Source organism: Mytilus edulis, chromosome 3 (assembly GCF_963676685.1).
Source record: "Mytilus edulis chromosome 3, xbMytEdul2.2, whole genome shotgun sequence".
NCBI classification, from domain to species: domain Eukaryota; kingdom Metazoa; phylum Mollusca; class Bivalvia; order Mytilida; family Mytilidae; genus Mytilus; species Mytilus edulis.
In genome coordinates, this window is record NC_092346.1 from 81094905 (window position 1) to 81119373 (window position 24469).

The window sequence follows — 24469 nt, forward strand, 5'->3', positions numbered from 1 at the left end:
ATAGCTCAAAGGCAAAAAAAATATTTTAAGTTCATTAGACCACATTCATTCTGTGTCAGAAACCTATGCTGTGTCAACTATTTAATCACAATCCAAATTTAGAGCTGAATCCAGCTTGAATGTTGTGTCCATACTTGCAAGTATTCTGAACAACTGTTCAGGGTTCATCCTCTGCGGTCGTATAAAGCTGCGCCCTGCGGAGCATCTGGATATATTGTAGGTTTATACTCAGTATCATGTGACAGGAGATTTAACCTCCCTAACTCCTCATCTTTATTGTAGGTTTCTACTCAATATCACATGACAGGAGATTTAACCTCCCTACCTCCTTATCTTTATTGTAGGTTTCTACTCAGTATCACATGACAGGAGATTTAACCTCCCTACCTCCGTATCTTTATTGTAGGTTTCTACTCAGTATCACATGACAGGAGATTTAACCTCCCTACCTCCTTATCTTTATTGTAGGTTTCTACTCAGTATCACATGACAGGAGATTTAACCTCTCTACCTCCTCATCTTTATTGTACAGCTGAGGAGGCATATGTTTTGATGAGGAAGAATAAAACCTCCCAGTGCTGTGTCATCAGTGGTGAAAGTGGAGCAGGGAAGTCTGAAACATGTAAATTATTGGTCCAACATCTAGCTAGGGTTACTGGCAGTGAAGAGGCAAACTTGAATAACAAAATTAACCAGGTAATTGTACAATCTATAGTTTGGCAATGAGGAACCTGTTTCTGCAAAATGAAAACTTATTGATAGAACTATTTCTATGCGGTACTGTGGATTTATTTATTTTTCGTTGGTAACCAAATTTCATTGCTTGACGAAAACTTCCAATTAAGTGGATATTTGATTTTTTGGTTTTAACAATGTCTACATACATTCCCATAGAAAATTTAATTCGTCAAACATTGAATTTTTTGGTTCCTCTATACATACAAAAAAATCCATGAAAATTGGTATCCAACGAATAATAATGAATCTACAATATTTCTGGAATTTGCAATCATTAATTTCACATTTGTGTCTATTGTTCAACAATTGCAATAATTAATGCACACAAATGTTTCTGAATTTAAATAGTAATATTATTAATCACAGGAATAATACAGTTTGTTGATTGAAAATTTATCATGAATAACTGCTAGTAGCACAATTTAAATATGATCTTGATGTTTTAGGTGAATCCTTTGTTAGAAGCTTTTGGGAATGCACAGACAATGATAAATGATAATTCTAGTCGCTTTGCTAAATTTATTGAATTGATGTTTAGTCAGCAGGGGAAATTGGTTGGAGGTAAAATATGCTGTAAACAATTATGTGTGATGGCTAATTTGACAGTTATATATTATATACATTTTCCATGCTCATATACCAGTGACTTAACCAGTAGTTAAAATATGCTCAGGTTTTGTTTTTATACGACCGCAAAATTTGAAAAAATTTTCGTCGTATATTGCTATCACGTTGGCGTCGGCGTCGTCGTCGTCGTCGTCGTCGTCGTCGTCGTCGTCCGAATACATTTAGTTTTCGCACTCTAACTTTAGTAAAAGTGAATGGAAATCTATGAAATTTTAAAACAAGGTTTATGACCACAAAAGGAAGGTTGGTATTGATTTTGGGAGTTTTGGTCCCAACATTTTAGGAATTAGGGGCCAAAAAGGGCCCAAATAAGCATTTTCTTGGTTTTCGCACTATAACTTTAGTTTAAGTTAATAGAAATCTATGAAATTTTGACACAAGGTTTATGACCACAAAAGAACGGTTGGGATTGATTTTGGGAGTTTTGGTTTCAACAGTTTAGGAATTAGGGGCCAAAAATGGGCCCAAATAAGCATTATTCTTGGTTTTCGCACAATAACTTTAGTTTAAGTAAATAGAAATCAATGAAATTTAAACACAATGTTAATGACTACAAAAGGAAGGTTGGTATTGATTTTGGGAGTTTAGGTCCCAACAGTTTAGGAATTAGGGGCCAAAAAGGGACCCAAATAAGCATTTTTCTTGGTTTTCGCACCATAACGTTAGTATAAGTAAATAGAAATCTATGAAATTTAAACACAAGGTTTATGACCATAAAAGGAAGGTTGGTATTGATTTTGGGAGTTTTGGTCCCAACAGAATAAGGGGGCCCAAAGGGTCCAAAATTAAACTTTGTTTGATTTCATCAAAATTGAATAATTGGGGTTCTTTGATATGCCGAATCTAACTGTCATGACTGTGTATGTAGATTCTTAACTTTTGGTCCCGTTTTCAAATTGGTCTACATTAAGGTCCAAAGGGTCCAAAATTAAACTTAGTTTGATTTTGACAAAAAATGAATCAGTTAGGTTCTTTGATATGCTGAATCTAAAAATGTACTTAGATTCTTGATTATTGGCCCAGTTTTCAAGTTGGTCCAAATCGGGGTCCAAAATTAAACTTTGTTTGATTTCATCAAAAATTGAATAAATGGGGTTCTTTGATATACCAAATCTAACTGTGTATGTAGATTCTTCATTTTTGGTCCTGTTTTCAAATTGGTCTACATTAAGGTCCAAAGGGTCCAAAATTAAACTTAGTTTGATTTTGACAAAAAATGAATCAGTTAGGTTCTTTGATATGCTGAATCTAAAAATGTACTTAGATTCTTGATTATTGGCCCAGTTTTCAAGTTGGTCCAAATCGGGGTCCAAAATTAAACTTTGTTTGATTTCATCAAAAATTGAATAAATGGGGTTCTTTGATATACCAAATCTAACTGTGTATGTAGATTCTTCATTTTTGGTCCTGTTTTCAAATTGGTCTACACTAAAGTCCAAAGGGTCCAAAATTAAACTTAGTCTGATTTTAACAAAAATTGAAATCTTGGGGTTCTTTGATATGCTGAATCCAAAAATGTACTTAGATTTTTTAATATGGGCCCAGTTTTCAAGTTGGTCCAAATCAGGATCTAAAATTATTATATTAAGTATTGTGCAATAGCAAGTCTTTTCAATTGAACAGTATTGCGCAATGGCAAGAAATATCTAATTGCACAATATTGTGAAATAGCAAATTTTTTTTTAATTAGAGTTATCTTTCTTTGTCCAGAATAGTAAGCAAGAAATATCTAATTGCAAAATATTGTGCAATAGTAAGATTTTTTTTTAATTGGAGTTATCTTTCTTTGTCCAGAATCAACTTAAATCTTTGTTATATACAATATACAATGTATATTCACTTTTTACTACCAACTGATAAATTAAAATAATCTTTACCATTCAGTGATAACAAGCAGTTTTTTTACATCTTAATATTTTATGATGTATTTAAATGAGTAGTTATTGTTGCAAACTCCATTAGAAATTTTAATTGAGATTAGTTTTGGAATAAGGGAAAGGGGGATGTGATTAAAAAAATTGGGTTCAATTTTTCTCATTTGAAATTTCATAAATAAAAAAGAAAATTTCTTCAAACATTTTTTTGAGAGGATTAATATTCAACAGCATAGTGAATTGCTCTAAGAGAAAACAAAAATTTTAAGTTCATTAGAACACATTCATTCTGTGTCAGAAACCTATGCTGTGTCAACTATTTAATCACTATCCAAATTTAGAGCTGAATCCAGCTTGAATGTTGTGTCCATACTTGCCCCAACCGTTCAGGGTTCAACCTCTGCGGTCGTATAAAGCTACGCCCTGCGGAGCATCTGGTTCCTTTATGCTTACATGTATTTACAGTTGAGGACTAGTTTATATTGTATATATTGTGGACTATATTGTATTGTAATTTTTAAATGATTTGCAATAGTGTAAAATAAGAATACCCCTGCGAAATGATTATGAATAGTTCATGAATGTTCATGGATGATTCATGAATGATTCATGAACATAATTCATGAATTGTTCATAAAAGATTCATGAACAGTTAATGAACTAGACATGAACTACAAATGGACAAGCACGTTCATGAACCAGTGAATAATGAACTATTCATGAACAGAAAGTGTTCATGAACTCTTTGGTTCATTAAAGTTCATGAACAAAAATAGTTCTTGAACTTTTATTATTCATGAATTGTTCATGATTTTATAGTTCATGAACACACTTGTCCATTTGTAGTTCATGTCCTGTTCATGTATAGTTCATGAATTTTTTTATGAATGATTCATGAATTTGTTCATGAATTTGTTCATGAACCATACCAGTCCATGAATCATTCATGAACACATGAACTACTGTGTTTATGAACTGTTCATTAGTAATTTAATTCATGAACATTGTCTGTCCACTTGTAGTTCATGAACTGTTCATCTAAAGTTCATGAAATAATTTAAAAGGATTTTTTTGAATTTTCATTTTTTGTGTTATTATCATAAGTAAACTTCTCTTCCTGTCTGTAATTAAAATTGCTGTATCAGGACTTCCAACTAGAAATGCTAAATAACATCTTGGTGCAGTTGTTCTGCTTGAAATTCTTCACAGTTGAACAGATCTTTTAATCAATAAATGCATCTGAGTTTCCCCCTGCAAAATCAAAAATCACTCCACAAAGAATCAAAAGTCCTTGATATTTGTTTTTATAAATAAGCACTCAAGATTAAACAGTTTCTAACAGGTATAATACAATGTAATAATTTAATTTAATAAATGTTGTTTTTATTAAAATATCAATAGAGTAAGATTAATAACATGAATATCACTTCAGCCTTTTCATGACATTTCAAATAATGTACCTACCCCCCTTTTTCCCCTTTTAATTTACCCACACACAATCATAAGAGTGGCTGAAGCATGAATTATTTTTACCTTGAAATACAATATATTGTACAAATCTATCAGTTATTCCTGAATGGAAATCATTAAACTAACACTGTAAAATGTAAAGGCTACTTTCTGGTGTTTTATATTTATTTTAATTAATCAATAATTATTATAAAATGCTTCAACAAATAGTTATTCAGCAAAAAAATATAATCAAAATATATATAATTTACTTATCTGATAACAAATCTGCTTTGTTTTGACAGCTATATTACTTCACTCCTCATCAAACATCTTCATTTGTATTGTAAGCGTCAAAAACATCATTTTGCTGACGTCATTATGACGTTTTTCTATTTTCCCAGTCACTTGTAATCATTTGTCTACATTGTAATCTTTTGTCAAAGTCATTGAAGCGTTTTACAATAGGTAAACGTAATTCATTAATAATGATAATTATTGACACCAGTCTGCAATGTTTGGGAAAGAATGAATTGTCATTAATCTGTCCTTATTTTCCAAGTTCCTCTATGTGCCGTATGATGGTTAAGAAAGGCACATGTTTGAACTTTGAGAGACAATCAGAAATTACATCTTTAGAAGAAAGAAATTAAGTTTACCAAATTTGTCATGATTGTAAAAACGAAACATGAGAAACATCTCCAGCTCAAAGTAAGTTACAAAACTTCAAAGTGAGTCCCAAATTTTGTATGACTCTAAAAATGTAACACTCTTCTGGCATAGTATGAAAAAAAGAAAAAGGTGCTGAGCTAATATCTGTTGTTAAATGATTTTTTTTTAATGATTATTTTATTTTCTTTAATTTACCACAAAAAAGAGAGATATTTTATTTTTTCATATTTTATTTTTTTTCTCCAACTTTTTCTCTTTCTCCCAGCCTTCCTCTCCTTTCTCCTTTCTCCTACACCCTTTCTCCTTTCTCCTACACCCTTCCTCCCTGTCTCCCTTACCCCTGTCCTCCCCCTCATACATGTATTTACACTTTTGCTATTCAACTGAATTTTGTCTCAAAATGATCTCAAGATCTGTAAATGAATAAACTAGAGGTCATGCTAAAAGCACTTTAATTGTGATGTCATGATACAATGTAATGGATGTCAAATTTTATGAGAACTTGTATGACAGTCAAATTTATGAATTTTTTTATAAACTTTATGTATTCATTAATTCATTAAAGTTCATAAAATGTTCATGAACATGTGTTATGAACAATTTATGAACATTATGAACTGACTTACAGTTCATTAAAGTTCAGAAAATATTCATGAACTGCATTTTATGAACTATTCATGAACTAAATTCATGAACGAAACTTAATGAACTCATTATGAACAGTCATGCATTGTTCATGAACATTCATGAACAGTTCATGGTGGTTCATCAGTTCATGAATTTCATCTCGCAGAGGTAAGGCATTTCTAATTTTTAATTAAAAAAATTTAATTTACACAAAATTCCACAAAATGAATAAAAGTTATGTGTTTGGTATCTGTATAAATGAGGTGAGATCAAACAGGACATTGTTACAAAAATACATACCTATGAATGACTTGTATGTTTATGATATCTCTATTCTGCAGCAAAATTGACAGAGTTTTTGTTGGAAAAGTCTCGTGTTGTCTACCAGAATGAAGGAGAAAGAAATTTTCATATATTTTATTGGATGTTTTCTGGACTAACACCAGAAGAATTTAATTTATTTCATCTGCAGTCTGTTAATGCTCATAGGTAAAATTTGCTTACCTTAGATGTGAAGGTCAGAGTAGTATCTGTATAACCTTTATTGTATGTGGTGCAAAAGCTCTCATTTTTAGATTGATGTCAATTTAATAACAAATATAAATATTTTAATTAATAAACAATTTGACTTTTCTTTTTTAGTTTTAAGGAAATGTTTTATATATGCATATAGGGATGTAATAAAAACATGTTCATATACACTTATGTCTTTAAATTAATGACTCTATACATTGAAAAACAGACGCCCATAGTATTCCTATGGTAACAAGCAACCAAACTTGACTTTTGCAAAGTTTTATAATTATTGATTAAACATGATTATGAACAAAGTTTTATTTTACAGATATGTAAGAAGTAGAGTTGAAATGACACAACTACAAAATAAAGAAAACAAAGAGAAATTCTGGGACCTTAAAAAATGTCTTGGCTTTATTGGATTTTCTGCTGATGTAAGTTTGTAGTCAAAAAAAGCATTGTTTATTTTTGTAGCATTTTTAGAAAAAGTTAAATTACAATTATAAGTCTGATGTTGCAGATACCTGCAAGATTTTTTATGCCCCACCTACGATAGTAGAGGGTAATTATGTTTTCTGGTCTGTGCGTCCATTTGTTCGATGGTCTGTCTGTCCGCTGTCCCTTTCGTCCCTTCATCGGTTTGTCATTCGGTCCCGCTTCAGGTTAAAGTTTTTAGTATAGTTAGTTTTTGATGAAGTTGAAGTCCAATCAACTTGATTCATTAATGTATGAATATTTTAAAAGTAATCACTCATGGTTCTAGTAAATCATATTTTGGATGTGTTGTAACCTCTTCAAGTTTATTGTCCCTGTTTGTTTTAATTTAGATGTGCTTCATTCATTGAAGAACTAATAAAATGTTTGTTTACTGGTTGGAGTACCCTTGTTTGTTTACTTATTAATTCATGGATTAAAAATTAATTTATCTGTTAATGTTCTTGTACCATTTTAATGTTTGTTTGTCTATCATTTTGATCAATGTTCAACTGTTGTAGTACCCTTTAAAATTATTTCCATTTAGCTGCCATTTAGAAGTTTGCTCACCTCTTATAGTACCTTTTGAATATTAGTTTACCTGTTTTACCATTTATATGTCTGTTTATCTGAGGTTAAGGTTTTAAGAGATATCAGAGACAAAAGCCTATGTGTCTTAATTACATTCAAATAATTATATATTTTGTGCTTTTTTTGTTTTGCGACAATACATTTGAATTCTGACCACATTTTCTTATTTCTTTATATAGGATATTCAGAATTTACTGCTGACCTTGGCTGCAGTAATCCATATTGGTGATATTACCTTTTTTACACATAGTAAAACAGATGCTGCTACTATTGCAAATGAAAACAAAATTGAAGAAGGTAATGTTAATTTAGTGAAAATTATGAATTAATTAATTATAATTTACACAGTTTTAGTTTACTTTCATCTTGCAAATAAATCAGTTAAGACTGTGTTTTGTTTTATATAAACGACAAAATCTTAATTTTGAGAAGTATTTTTTTTGCATAATAATTTTCTTGGTATGAAATGAAATGGATCATAAAAGCATGTATCTACTTCAGCTATTCTAAAGCTAGTTTTGCATTCTTAATAGAGTTATTTAATTGGTCTACTGTTTGATTATGTAGAAAGAGAGGGGGTCTCATTGGGGGGTTCCTATCCCGGATCCCGCTTACTGTTTTGTCAGATTCCCATATCCCGCTTACACTATGTACGTAAGCAATTCTCATTTTTTTGTCATTTCCCTGGTCCCGCTAGACCTCATTTCCCTTTTTCCCCGACACAATAATTTGACTTTCACGTGTCACGCTTACAAAAAATCGGCAAACCCGCGTCACGCTTAAATCCCAATGAGACCCACAAGAGAGACCTTTGCAGACATGCTAATTTCTAGTGATGAGTGCATAATATAAGTTTTCATTTACACAATTGATTGTACACCATTTCCATATGGATTGATAAATATTGAACAAACTCCTGCATTTACTGTCCATTGAGTTTTGATAATTTTGCACATTGTTTTATTTTATAAATTTGTGACATACTCATAAAACTCAAGTTTTAAGAAAATTGCTATCCAGCATTTATATGTGATTGGAATTTCAAGGATTTATACATTTATATATATTTATAGGGAGTTATGCTTAATTTTTATGCCCCACCTACGATAGTAGAGGGGCATTATGTTTTCTGGTCTGTGGCTCCGTTCATCCGTCTATCCGTTCGTCCGTCCAGGTTAAAGTTTTTGGTCAAGGTTGTTTTTGATGAAGCTGAAGTCCAATCAACTTGAAACTTAGTACACTTGTTGCTTATGAGATGATCTTTCTAATTTTTAAGCCAAATTAGACTTTTGACCCCAATTTCACGGTCCACTGAACATAGAAAATGAAAGTGGGAGTTTCAGGTTAAAGTTTTTTGTCAAGGTAGTTTTTGATGAAGCTGAAGTCCAATCAACTTGAAACTTAGTACACTTGTTGCTTATGATATGATCTTTCTAATTTTAATGCCAAATTAGATAATTACCCAATTTCACGGTCCATGGAACATGGAAAAGGATAGTGCGAGTGGGGCATCCGTGTACTTTGGACACATTCTTGTTTTGATTTTTTATATCTACCGGTATTTACTGCATGGTTTGTTGCTCATGCTATGTGGATGCAGTAGAATGTGCCCCCGTGCTTGTGGTGTATCCCTATATATTTTTTAATTTCTTATATCTATTGTCAACATGCTTCGAACCTTTGTTTAGCTTGTTTAACTTTATACTTTTGTTTTTAGTAAACAGTTGTCTTTGATTTTTAGGGATATGTCATAATTTTTTTATAATTATAGTTTCCTCCATGCTTGATGTATCACCAGAGGAACTCAGTTCTGTCCTAGTAGCAGAGTACACAACAACAAGAGGTATGTCATTGTGAATGCTCACTCATGAGAATTAAGAAGGAGTTGATAATCAGAAAAAAATAAAATGGGTGAACAATTGTTTCTAGGAGGGGGGTTTCTTGAAATATCCAATATTAATTCTTGCTGCATGGATATAGTGCCTTCATTTTTATCAGACATCCTGCAAATTTATACAAATATTACCCTTCATCTGTCTGAGTGATCAAATAAAGCTGTTGTCATCAAAACCATGGACAAATACGACGATCAAACAGAAACTGAAATAGGGGAGAGTTTGAAGGGTTTTATCCTTTAGCTGGGATAGTGCCTTCATTTTACACTCCTGTTAAGAATCTCTGAGAATAGAATACCAATAAAAAATAATCTAGCAGCAACAACAACAGTTTCATGAATCATTGATAATGTATAAGATTAGCAACTATATGTCACTGTAAGGCCTTGAACAATGAGCAAACCCATACTGCATATCAAGCTATAAAAGGCTAGAAATGATGTGTAAAACAATTTACACAACAAAACTAATGTCCTAATTTATGTCCAAAACAATAAATGTAAAAACGAATATGCTATGCATCAACAAAGCAACCAACGAATTACAGGCTCTTGACTTAGGACAGGCACGTATAGAAGTGGTGGGGTTAAACATGTTTGCAGGACAGGCACATATAGAAGTGGTGGGGTTAAACATGTTTGCAGGCAAGCCAACCCTAACCTGGTACATTGAGGTAACAAATAAAAAAATCTGTTGGATACAAGGCACCAAAAACAACTGACAAATACACAAAATACACAAAGTACACATCTGAGAGTACTGAAATCTAGTTCAAAACCAATAACAACTAAGAACAAAAATTATATATATTATATTATCTAAGACTAAATATCAATCAGTACAAATCCAACTTCTCATGAATTTAGTATAAAAATGTCATTAACAGTCACAGAAAAAACTTGACCTTAATAGTGTATGACAATTTTCCATTGCCACCAAGAATTTAAACTTACAAAAAGTGTGCTTAATCCTAAAAAATAGCTTGTTTTGTTGTTGTTGTTTGTCCTTGGTTTGAGATTTTATTTTATATGCATGCTTTTTTCAGTTGTTATCAGAATATTACTTCTATCATTTATAATTGCTGGTTTGGGATTATTTGGTTTTAACTTTTGAAGTAAATATTATAGACTTTATAAATATTTTTTATTTGTTTGAATTATTAAATTTCGTTTTCATCTGAAAAAAGTAGCAATTAACAGAGGCTTACTAATTCTGTTTATATTTATTTTGTTTGCATGTGTGCATGTGGTTTGCATGTTGTAGGTGAACAGATTAAAAAAGACCGCACTGTACAACAAGCTTCTGATTGTCGTGATGCTCTCGCCAAAGCTATTTATAGCCGATTGTTTAGTTGGATTGTTAACGGCATAAATCAACTAGTTGAACCAACATATTACAGGTACAAGTAATGAATATTTTATCACTTGACCTTTATTCTTTAGCATTGGAAAATGAAAGAGGAGCTCAATTTCCAATCTGAATGAGAAAATGAGGGATTATTGTTTACAACAACATAAAATAATAAGATAGTTTAGAGTTCATAAAAATATGTACATGAGTAAGACTAAAATGGGATTTAATGTTTGCAATATTTTTTTTAAATGCAAGTTTTAATTATTGTGATTATAAACCTGTAGCAGTTTTTGCAATAATAAAAATATCGCAATAATTTCTGAATTAACAGTACACATATTACAATTTTTAACATGAGAAGTTTTAAAGAATCACCGTTTTTTTATACAACCGCAAAAAATTTTTTTTTTTAATTTGTGCATGAATGTTAGAAAATTGAGGAAATCTGGCCAAGAAATTATGCAATTATCAATTTGGCCCTGAAATTAAATTAAAAAAATTCAGGTAAAGAACACAGTTATTGGATGAAATATGTCAGAATTCAAGGCAGTCCAACCTTTATTAATGCATAACTGTGTTTTGAAAAGTATGCTTATTATTTTGTTTAGCATTTGATAAATATGATCTGTTGAATTTCATAAATTCATGAAGACAACTTTCCAGAGGTGGATCCAGGGGAGGGTTAAGGGGGTTGGAACACCCCCATTAAATATGTAAGTTGCTGTAGAATTTTACTAAGGTATCTAATGGGAAGGTTTTAAAACTTGCAAGATACCCCAATGATTAAGTATTTTGTACATTAAAACACAAAATGATATTATTTTTTTCTAGCATTGAACAGTGTAATGTTGGTATATTGGATATATTTGGCTTTGAAAATTTCAAAGTGAATAGCTTTGAGCAGGTAAATAGTTTCCTTAAGAATTAATGAGAAAGATTTACAATTTTACATTTGACTCTACAAAAGTCTATGTGTGAAATTCACACTTGACATCAAAGGGAAAATTTTGGTTTCATATAATCACCCATGGCTAGTTGATAATAGTTGGAGAAACACATGTAGATAAAAGACAGATTTTACTTGCCCTGTGGCTTGAATTTTTTAGCAAAGAAAGGATACAATTTTACCTGATTATTTAAATCTGCTGACTTTGCGTTGTCTTATATCATATTTCAATGGTATTGAATGATATTCCAGCTTGATGATAGACTAAGTATAGGATGAAATAACATGATATGCCAGTTCACTCAAAATTGACACACATAATTATGTTTTATTTTGTGTAAATGATAAAAAAATAAAGAGACACGGTATATATCACCAATGAGACAACTACACATCAAAACCCAAAAGACAAAGATGTGAACAATTGTACAAGGTACCATATGGCCCTCAGCAATGATCAAAACTGCAGTGATCTCCATGGCCTGTTTAACGATGGCGCCCTGCCATCATTCAAATGTCTTGCGCCATCGTCAAATGACTCGCGCCATCGTTAAATTGTCTTCCGCCATCGTTCAAAACTTCATGGTTTTTTGTAGCCCGACGCCATTTTTTTTATCAATTATAATCAAATGCATGTGATTGCATAACCCTTAGGCCTTTTATGTTATAATCCAATACAGTTCTAACATCTGAGGGATATCCAGATTAAGATCGCTAATCACTTGTACCTGAGCTTGTACAGGTAGATCCAGACAGGAGAATACTATCTGAGGATAGACGATCCATTTGTCGAATTAATCAACTAAGTTTCAGCAAATGATTATGATAATTTAAATTAAATAAATAAATTAATAATCCAGTTACAAAGAAAACAGTTTAACAAGTCGAACATGTGCTTTATTTTGATTTACGCAATCAGCATCCCCCTTTTTTAAGAAGTACAAAATAAGACGCAAAACAGAAAATATTATTTCATTGCAAATAACTCGAGTACTGCTGTAACGATAATTTAGAATTACTTTAAAAGTTTAAAAGTAAAAACTTCAATATTTCCTGTAAAGAAATATCCTATCATAATTCCGAATTCATTTCGTATATTACAATCAAATTGATACATCCGCGTTTCTGGTTTCTATTCAGACTCGAAAGATGCATGTTGCACAGCATCAATTTGCCAGATAAAGTCGTTAAAAACCATTTCATTTGTCAACGTTTGCTTTACAAATCTCTTTAACCTTTTACATAACCCGTACGAATCGTTTTGTTGTTGCTGCAAATCAGCCATACCGGTAATGGGTTCTGAATTTGACAGTGTCCATGAAAAATAAGCTCCACATCATATGATTTTTAACCCCCATAACAATTACCAAAAATACAAGAAATCTGCATGGAGACCTTCATGACAGTTTTTGGTCATTCTCGACTAAGGGGGGACTATGAAGACTTGGCATTTGAATGGTTAAAAACGGCTATAAATGAAAATATTGATACTTCTTATTCTATAATGAAAATTCAAATGAATATAATTTAAATAAGCAATGAATTAGCATGTTCACCATTCCTTGTATGGAGGGATAAAATACTTCTGATCGCGCTACACTGTACAACGTAGACACGGTTTGTAATGGTGAAAGTTCCTCCATCGTTTAATTTTCATCCATGGAGATCCCTGAAACTGTATTATATTGTAAGCTATAACGAGCTAAGTGATGACAAAATGTAACACAATTTAAAAGCGTTTGATTGTCTGCTATCTTTAATTATACAATATATGTACATCTTTTCAAAGTTTATTTTATTTTAAGATTTGTATCAACTTGGCTAATGAGCAGATGCAGAATTTTACCAATGAGCATCTGTTTAACAAAGAACAACAGGACTGTATGTTAGAAGGCATTCAATTGGTGGATTTGACTTACAAAAATAATCAGTCTATACTGGATACCTTTATGGAGGTAACTTGCAAAAACTTAAGGATTATAGAAATTATTTTCAAGATTTAAGTATAATGGTAAATTTTCAAGGATTTTCTCGAATAGTAGATATTGTTGCGGTTTCAAAATTTTTAAGTCCCTTCAGTTGAAAAAATAACTTTGATGTTTAATTAAGAAATAATTGATGCAAGCTATACTTTATTGTAGTTTTATTATGTGTAGGCATTATATTCCTGATTATTTTTGCCTGAGCGATAGTGAGGGCTAAAATAACACAAATATAATGCCTACCTATGTTAAAACTACAATAAAGTATAGCAGGCATCAATTATTTTGAATCTGATTAGGACAATTAAGGTTATTTCTATGTCCGATGCGTATAAGGGTAAAGCGATTGTGTAGGCTCTCCCATGAACCTCTCTATTTTGTTTGTAAAGAAGCAAACGGCTGGCACCGTGATTTTTCAGAGGGAGGATTTTTTGAACAGCCAGCATGAATGGTTGTCGTATCTAGGTCAAATATGTCAATTTCGGAATGCAACACATTACAGTCAAAATAAATGAATTAGTAACAACATTGCATCATTTAAGAGTGTGGAAGTGTTTTAAGTTAATGAAATATATTAAATAAAATTGAGAAAGGAAATGGGGAATGTGTCAAAGCGACAACAACCCGACCACAGAGCAGACAACAGCCAAATGCATGCCAATTTGATAAAATTCATTATTCTGCAGTAGTCAATATATGCATGTGCAAAAAAAGTTATTGGATTTAGAGCATGGGTTTATTCACAAAGCGAAAAAGGCATGTCATATTAGATTTTGAGATAAACATCTTCAGCAAATATTCAAAAGGTTCCACTCTTTAAACAAATGTGTGCCACAGTTGCGGGGGGCTTTAAGTGTTACCCTTGTCCATCTGTACGTCTGTTTGTCTGTAAGTGCCATCTTAGAAGATGCAAGACCAAATTTTATTGCTTTATAGGAATGACAAGTGGAAGACTCTCCAAAGTTCATGTTATTTTTGCTATTTGAATGATGTTTATTTTAGAAACACACTGGAGTGTTTGCGATACTAGATGAAGAAAGTAGATTTCCCAAAGCAACAGATCTGTCATTAGCTGCTAAATTACATCAAGGACCAGGTATCAGTTATCTTTATTTTTCATTAGGCATTTTTCACCCTTTTTTTGCTCACCTTTCCCTTTGGCCAAGTGAGCTTTTCTCATCACTTGGCGTCTGTTGTCCGTTGACGTTGACGTTGACTTTTACAAAAATCTTCTTCTCTGAAACTACTGGCCCAAATTTAACCAAATTGGCCACAATCATCGTTGGGGCATCTAGTTTTTAAAAAAATGTGTCCGGTGACCCGGCCAACCAACTAAGATGGCCACCATGGCTAAAAATATCACATAGGGGTAAAATGTAGATTTTGGCTTACATCTCTGAAGCCAAAGAATTTAGAGCAAATCTGACAAGGTATAAAATTGTTTATCATTAATTTTGTAAATCTTTACTAAAAATTTTCCACTGTAACTACTTGGCCAAGTTCATTATAGATAGAGATAATTGTAAGCAGCAAGAATGTTCAGTAAAGTAAGATCTACAAACACATTACCATCACCAAAACACTATTTTGTCATGAATCCATCTGTGTCCTTTGTTTAATATGCACATAGTCCAAAGTGAGTGACATGAGCCTCTAGTTTAAAAATCTCACATTGAGTCCTAAACTCTCACCTTAGTATTGAAAGCCTTCAGTGAACAATACAGAAAGTCCTAAATCTTCCAACTCATGATTTTCATTCTTGCTGATGATTTATAATGATATTTCCTTAGTATAGAATGTTATTATACCACAAGCTATGAAGCCAACTGAAACAATTCACAAATTCTAATATTTAATTTTCCAGGAAAGAAATTCTCACATGTATACAAGGCACCAAAAGATGGCGGTTCAACATTTACAGTTGTCCATTTTGCTGGTGCAGTGACTTATAATCTACTTGGAACGCTGGATAAAAATAGAGATACGCTGCCTAATTCCATCATGTATACTATGAAAAGTAAGTAACTATGAAATTAGATTGTAAGCATTTAGATATTAAAGCTACTTTGTTAGCTAAAAGAATAAGTGGAAGGGTGATGTGTTTTATCAATTAATTATTGATACTATTCCCTATACATGTACAACTTAAAATGAATGAAAAAAAATAAAATCTAACATACTATGAGAATGTTCTAGTGTTGTATAAGGTATCGAAAAAGTTGTTGATTATGGTAAATCACTGTTGAATACATTCACATTTTGTTTTGACTCCATATGCGTTGATGCTTGGAATATTGTTGAATAAAATTGAGATCGGAATCCCGTACAGAAATTGCTAACAAAAGCACTCAAGTTTCACATGTGAAGCACATGAGATGCAAGTAAGAATTGTATGCAAATCAGGTTGCTCATATGTGCAGTTTGGTAGTTCATATGTGCCCACAAAAATCTAACATAATGCTCACATGTGCAATTCAAACCTCAGGTGAGCTTTTATCATCCATGTTAGTTTTATGTTAGTTTTGTACTTTGAAAAGTTTTTCCATTCTTCTAACCATTCAAAACTAACCTACATCATTGCTCATATGAGCTTTTTCAAAATGACATGCCCAGTCATGTACTTCCTGTAAATTCAAATTCATGAAAAGCATGCAATAAATGAAGGTAGATGGATATGGAAAATGTTAAGTCCTATATTGTGCTATTTGAAGAAAGGCATTGTTGAAATCTGATAAAACCAGTGTGGCTGTGGTTAATTATTTGTAAGTTATCATTTCTATTTCATTATTTTCATTTTTGTGTCAGATTTTGAAATATATTACAACTTTAAGTCCTTTATGGGAACAGGTTGCTTCAAAATAAGTACTACATGTATAAAGATTTTTCCTTTTAAAACTTTTTGAAATACAGTACTTATTAATCAAAGACATTCATTGTGTACTAAACTTGCAAGTCCCTCTATTAGTTTTATAATGTAATATGTTATGTTTTTAAGTCATGATCATGATTATTGTTTAAATAAAAAAAAAAAAAATCATATGAAAATCATAATTAACTGACAATAATTAAAGAATAACTCTTTTAACATGATGTATCAGTTATTTTATTTTCAACTGAATTATTTAAGATTTTCATTTAAATTTGAAAAATATTCCTTTTCTAAAGCAGCCATTTTGTTTTGGTCAACTATAATATTCACGTGTGCAACATGTGAGCAACTGCTCATATGACCATCTAATAAAATGCACATGTGAAACAAAAGCTCATATGAGCAGTTGCACGTGAGGTTTTTAACATGAAAATTTGGTTAGTTTCATATGTGCAATTTTTTTTCTCACAAAATGCTCACCTAATTTGCATGTTAAAAAACTCGTGTGCAATCATGTTAGTTTCTAATGTGAGCATCTTATGTGCAACTTATGTGCAACATGTTAGCACTTTTTGGTAAGGGATGGGGAAGATTTCAAAGAGACAACAATACTTCCAAAGAGCAGAAAATGTCTGAAGGCCACCTATGGATCTTGAACCCAGCGAGAAAATCCAGCACCCAGAGGTGGGCTTCAGCTGACCCTTGAATAAAAAAATGTGTACTAGTTCATTGAAAAGGGAAGATTGTATGTTGTCCTTAAGATGTCTTTACTAGTTAATAACAATTTTGGGTTACTATATAATTGTAAAGTTTATAATTGTAAAGTTTAATTTTTTACCATATATTTCAGCGAGTAACAGTCTGTTGATTAAGGATTTGTTTCAGTCAAAAATAACAAGGACAGGTTCATTAGCGCCCAGTGCCAGACAACAGAGATCTAGGAAAAATACCTCTAAATCTCCATTTGAGTTCTTTAAGAAACTGAGAGGTGGAAAGGCAGACAAGGTAGGCAAGATATTGATAAATTATTTAGTTAATAGAAGGGATTATGTGGATATTCATAACATCCCTACAATCAGAAACTATATACTACATACTTCTATACTAGTTTGTGTTGAGAGACTTCCAAAAGATCAAGATGGCCACATAACCTATATTACCTCTAATTCTTTTTAAACTTTATTAGCGATATTGCAACTTTATCTTAGTTTATATATCAGTTGCTAGGTGACCTGCAATCATATAACTTATTGTACAGAAATGTCTAGGGAGTATTTCAGTATTTAACAAAAAGTAGTAACTATGACCTACATTGTATATTTTAATACTTTATATTAAGATAAACAGCAATGAATAGATCTCTAGAATCAAGAAAGCTGCAATATACAAAATAAATTACGAGGGAGGTTTTACAAGTTAAACTATTATTAACTGTAAACTTATTAGTATATTATATAAAAAAGGAAGATGTGGCATGATTGCCAATGAGGCAATTCTCTACAACCCTCATGCCAGTTTTGTCATATTTTTTTTTTTTAGACAAAACAACCTGCTAAACCAATGACTGCTTCAGAAAGGAAAGGACCAGCTACAATGGCTTACCATTTTAGGGTATGTTTCAAGTGTCATTATCATATAGCATTTGGGTATTACATTAAACTTAACATATTGAAATCATATTAATGAGAACTTACAACCATAAAATAAACCATGGCTAACATGGCTGAAATTACAAACAGGAGGACAATGTCAATTAACTTGAAAAACACTATAGATAAGAGAAAAGCTATCTTCAGCATTAATGTTGAGAATGTTGAGATCAATCTACTCTTGTCCTGAAATTTTAATTTCCCCCAATGATTAGAGCCTTTTATCATGAATATTATACTTGATAGTTTAAAATTTGAATATCAAAAATAATCAGTAAATAAGTCAGTCAACTCCTTATAAGTTATTGCCCTTAAATGATGATTATCACCATGTTTTGTGTTTTTATACGACTGCAAAAAAAATTTTGGGATCGAGTAATGGTATCATGTTGTCTGTGCCGTTGTTGTTGTCGTCCAAAGACACATTTGGTTTCTGGACAATCACTTTAGTTTAAGTGAATGGATCTCTAAGAAAATTTAATAAGAAGGTTCAATACCACAAAAAGAAGGTTGTAGTCCAGTCGATTTGTGCAGATATTTGACAAAATTGCTCAGATTGTGGTAAAAGCATGAAATTTGGCATAGAAGTAGTATATGTCATGGACAACATTTTAAGCTATGGACCCACTCTGAAAGTCGAAATTTGTGGACGAGGCGGCCATTTTAAAATGGCGGCCATTTGATCTCTGCAAATTAATAAAAAAAATCATGAAAATGATATTAGAGAAGATATTGACATGAAACCTAGTTAATAGAACAACAGTGCTGATTTCAATTGTCTTGTTGAACAAAAGTTTTGGAAATATTACCCATATTGAATGGCGGCCATCTTGAAAAATCTTGATTTTTTAAGCCAAAATATGTAGTCATTTTTCGATAAGAATAAAAAAAAAAAATGCATTGTCGAAGATATTCAAATGTATTTGTTTGAGCTATATAAACAGGAGAAAAAGTGAGCATACCCCCCTCCCCGAGTTATTCTTCTGTTTTGTATCGGGTATATCAGCATTAAAACGCGGACCACGAAGAGGATCATAAAATGAACTATTACTCTAAAAGCAATATTCGTTCCACTGCTTGTTCAATATAGAATAAAAGGAGAATTTTATTTTACAAGTACAAATAAAGGAAGAAAATATGTGTATACCTGTCGTTTATAACAATCGTCTGATTACAGGATAATTCGTTTTGTTGATATTGTTCATTTGAAACAACTTTCAAAAACCTTATTTGCAGACATAATAAATTTCATATCATGCAAGTAATGTTAAAAGAACATCAATTACTCAAATGTTTTCAATTGACGTTAAAAATATCTAACAATAAATGATATGTACATGTTTTGCCAAACCACACTCTGTCTATCAAATCGATCACATTGTCATTGACATTTACATATCATGTACTACTTAATACTGCCTTTACACATTTGCAGTTCCTTAGTAACCGTGTTCACTTTGACTTATAACATGTATAAGTTGAGCGCTTACTGCAGGAAGTTATTATATAGTCATATGGTATATTCATCACAGATGACAAGGCCTGTCATCTCAGAATTTCATATATATTGATTTTTTTGGGGTAGACGTCTTGAATGATGGCCATTTTGAAAACATGATTTTCCAATATATCATTATTCGCTAATCTTATAAAATCACTGTTTGCATTCATACATTTTTTACTAAGCTTTACTTGATATTCACAAAGAAGTCAGATAAGGCATGCACATGTTTACAAAATAAAGATATCAGTATCAGAATTTTTGTTACTTACATGTTTGCCTAAGTAACTTTTTAAAATAATTTATGACCGAAAGTTTTTTTTGTAAAAGATTAAAATTGTAGTGTTCGAAAACCCTGGGGCTAGATATCAGAAGAACATTATGGGCCATTAGACTGGAAGGAATGTGTGAAACGGCAAGAGAAGACATGTGAGAGTTTGCAATGCCAAGCAGATACAAATGGAACAGACATATGCATAGACATTTGAGCTGGCAATCACTCTTTTGATGCAAACATGTGAAGATGTTGAGTTTTGAAATGATTTTCCTTTCGCTCAATTCGAAACAGTTGAATGAGGGCTATGGAACTGCAGAAGCATTCCAGAATCACAAGGCATAATGGCACAAATCATGTCAAACAAATGTTCAGATCTCAAAATATTTCATCAGTAAAAGGGAAAACATGCTACATAAGTTGCCAATGGAAAGAAAACAATAAGTAACCAGACACTGTAAGGTGATACTGGATCAATAAAATCAATGACTGCAGTGTATTTTTTCTGTGGTGATGTATCTGAAGATTTCAATGATACATCGACATTTTCAAATCGACAAAAATAGGGCACGACTGTGCCCTTGTACTACAAGACATATTCCCCTAGCCAAAGTAAGAGCTGAAGATGTCAACTCACTAATATCCTGCTTGATGATTGATAAAACTTGACATTATAGCAAATCAGAGAGTACAAGACACAGACAGAAAGCCAGGAATCTTTTATCCTTGGAGCTGTACTTTCCAAAATAATAAAATACATTGATGGCACACGGTCTGGAAGAGGTATATTACTAATCTCCAAGCTTGCAGATCACGCTAAATTGTACAGTTAACGCCTGGAACAACTTGGAGTTATCATGGAAGGAAGAACTGATATAACGCTGTTAACAAAATTGGAATGTAGCTGCCATAGCAAGCATGCAAGCAATATAAATTAGTTCTCTTGATTTTCAACAAAGGTATTCGTGACGGTCTAAAACAGACCTCATAATAAAAGAGTAAAAATAAAGGAATCACCATAGCCATAGCAGGCAAAATATATATGCTTGATACTAAAAATAACTTTACAGGGACACTCAGTAAACGCTGTTGACACGAATCAGTTCAACAGACATAAGTTTTCTCAGTAAGAATGATACATGATGGCTAAACATCACGAAACAGTCCAGTTATATCGTTGAGTGGCAGACAAACATACCATTTCTCAGCTATAATAGTTCAATTGTGCAACTCGTATTCGAAAGGATACAACTGCAACTTATCAGTCCTCAGATAGAGAGTAAGATGTCTCAAAGATTGTGGAACTGATTCATTTTGAAAGCCTACATTGAATGTCCCTGAAAACCTTTTTATAGTAGCAAGCATAACTCTTCAAACTATTCTAGTAACTTTGACTATGAAGAGGCCTTCACCATCACAACTAAAAGACATGACCTGTTTCAGAACTTCCCCAACATATTCGTTGAGAATCCGGAGAAGATGCAACCATTCATGTGTGCTTGCATATCATCTATGGCAGCTAGATTTCAATTTTTAGAAGTGTTGTATTAATCATTATTTTCATGACAACTCATATTACTTAGAACATTTACTGTACAATTTACAGATATCATCAATTTCAAATATTAAAACAATTCCAGACTGTGAGCCGTCATATCATTTTGACGAGACCCATTTAATGGATAACAGATTCTTGACTTTCTTTCTGTGTCTCGAATTCTCTCTAATTGTCTTGTCGTGCAGTTTTAACAAACATTTAGCATGTTATCTGCTCCTGAAATATTAATCTCCAGCACTGAGTCTGGCTAAAAGAACAATGGTTAGTAGTTCAAGTGACAGTAACGTACACTATTGTCGAACATAATTGTTGATGCTTCATGTTGAATGATAGTCAGATACCTCATCTAAAAGAAAGAAAAACAAAACACCCTACAGTCATTGTTCTTGTTGATTCATCACAACTGTGGCTGGTTATTTTACTGTTTTTTTCAATCCGTGACTCATCTTAGACTTTTTTCGTTTTTCCTGACAAAATATATTTTGATCTTAAGATTTGGCTTGAAAGGATTAATACCTTTTGCCTTGTGATTCTCCCATTACATGACCTTCATCAACTTGGAACAGTTGTATGCTTACAACAAATGACTGATTACCAGCTCAAATGTCTATGTCTGCTCTTTTTGTATTAGCCTGGCATTGTAAATCCACACGTGTCCTCTCTTCGCGTTACAGAATTCTTTCCATTCTATTTTTTTAATTATTTTTTTCAGCTCCTGTGATTTTAATAGCTATGCAGTTTTCCTTTTCAACATATAGTAATCATAACTCATATTGTATATACACACTTTTTGGTGGTAAAAAAGTAACTAAGCCCTATATGCTTAACTGCCAATTTACGTATATCTTTACTTACATTTATGTGTTTACTATGTTTACATGCGCATGGCTTATTTGAGAATATATCCTATATTAACAGTCATAAATAAATGATTAGCAAAACTAGTTATAAATGCAAATAAAACTTAGTATTAATTCAAAAAACAATTTAGGATAGCGAATAATGATATATTGGAAATTTACGTTTCCAAAATGGCCACCATTCAAGATGGCCACTAAATACTTCAATAGTTCTCAGTTGATATTCTTTGTCATAAGAAATACGAAAGTTTATCAAAATTGGTAAAGAAATATATTTTTCATATTTTTTCTAATTATTTTTATTATTTTTTTTAACATGATTTCAAAATGGCCGCCCAGAGCCGCCATTTTGATTTTCTGAATTGGGTCCATAGCTAAAAATGTTAGTTATGACCTCAACTAACACTCTGCAAAGTTTGATGCTTTTACCACAATCTGAGCAATTGTTTCACAATTCGACTGGACTATTGGGATTGATTTTGGGGATGATGGTCCCAACCGTTTTGGAATTAGGGCCAAAAAGGGGCCCAAACAAGCATTTTTCTACTTTCAGGATAATAACTTGTGTATAAGTATTTCAATTGCTCTGAAATAGATTTGTAAGATTTGACATTTATTTTGTGTCAGAAACCTATACTATGTCAAAAATTTGATCACAATCCTAATTCAGTCAGTTTCAAGCTTGAATATTGTGTCCAAATTTGCCCAAACTGTTCAGGGTTCAACCTCAGGGGTCGTATCAGGCTACGCTCAGCAAAGCATTTTTATTGACTTTTGTCATGAAAACTATAATAATTGGAAACATGTCAGAGAGTGGCTATTGTTGAAAATGTACATAGATCCAAGTGAGCAACAGGCACTTAAGAGCATTTTGTTTGTTTTATTATTTATTTGGTATTTCAATACAGGAACTTTGCAATTTTGCTGTGAAAAGTCAGTTAGACATCAACCCAACTAGCTATGTAAATTAATGTATCCATTTCAGTGTTCCTTATCAGAATTGATGATCAAGGTCCAGTCCTCTACACCACATATAATCAGATGTTTGAAACCAAATACTACAAAGTCAGCTATGACATTTATACCAGAATATGTTCTAGCACAACTCAGATATACGGGTATCAGTGAGACAATCAAAATAAAGAAGTTTGGATATCCGTACAGGATCAAGTTTCATGACCTTGTCAGCAGGTATGTAGAAATGTCTTTTAAAGATAAGTTAACAACATGTGAGATAAAAGCATACACAAGAAACCATTTTCAAGAAAAAGCAAGGCTGAAAGATACATATCTTCATTCTGCTTTGTCTTTATTTTTAATGGCTTTTATTATAAAACTACAAGACTATAAGGAAAGAAAATTTTGGATTAATGACATTCAACACATCTGTTATCAGCTTTATTTGATAGATATAAATGGGGGGGGGGGGGGAAGGGGGGGGGGGCAGGACCTTTTTCGGGACGTCAGGATCAGGTGTTTTTAAGCTTGGGATTTCGGGATTGACAGACCCTTTCGCTATTGACCCTTTCGAGATCCGGGATTTTTTTTCTTCGAATTTCTGGATGTCTGGATTCATTTTTATACGCCCGTCGTCTTTTAGACGGGACGTATTATGGTATACCGTTGTCCGTCGTCCACACTTCGGACAATAACTCAAAAACACTTTCACCAATTTCCATGAAACTTAAGTGAATTGTTTATATCTATTCACCAATGTCCATGAAACTTCAGATTTTACATTTCCGTGTTATGAATTTTTATGCTTAAAAAAGGGGGGATTTTCCAATTTTGGGACAATAACCAACACTTTCACAAAATTTTATGCAACTTTGATAAATTGTTTATATCTATTGACATAAGCTCCCTTTCCATTTTTATAAATTTTAGATTTTACGTTTTCTTAAGTAATGAATTTTTATACTTCAAAAAGGGGGATTTTATGAAACTTTGGTGAATATATTAATGTAACATCCCTTTTGATTTGAATATATATTTCTAGTTGATCATATAAATT

At 32.2% G+C, this 24469-nt stretch overlaps 1 protein-coding gene across 8 annotated transcripts in view; it reads left to right on the plus strand.

The window, feature by feature from the left end:
* LOC139514510 (unconventional myosin-XVI-like) overlaps positions 1-24469 on the plus strand; it is a 119926-nt gene that overhangs the window by 32042 nt on the left and 63415 nt on the right. For all 8 annotated transcript variants that reach the window (XM_071303860.1, XM_071303864.1, XM_071303865.1 and 5 more), the window contains exons 12-25: positions 469-696; positions 1185-1299; positions 6329-6476; positions 6832-6937; positions 7748-7865; positions 9340-9411; positions 10727-10862; positions 11648-11720; positions 13568-13717; positions 14747-14840; positions 15609-15761; positions 17464-17618; positions 18153-18224; positions 23441-23646. In XM_071303860.1, the coding sequence (XP_071159961.1) occupies positions 469-696; positions 1185-1299; positions 6329-6476; positions 6832-6937; positions 7748-7865; positions 9340-9411; positions 10727-10862; positions 11648-11720; positions 13568-13717; positions 14747-14840; positions 15609-15761; positions 17464-17618; positions 18153-18224; positions 23441-23646 (1826 nt within the window). The remainder of the gene's footprint in view (positions 1-468; positions 697-1184; positions 1300-6328; positions 6477-6831; positions 6938-7747; positions 7866-9339; positions 9412-10726; positions 10863-11647; positions 11721-13567; positions 13718-14746; positions 14841-15608; positions 15762-17463; positions 17619-18152; positions 18225-23440; positions 23647-24469) is intronic.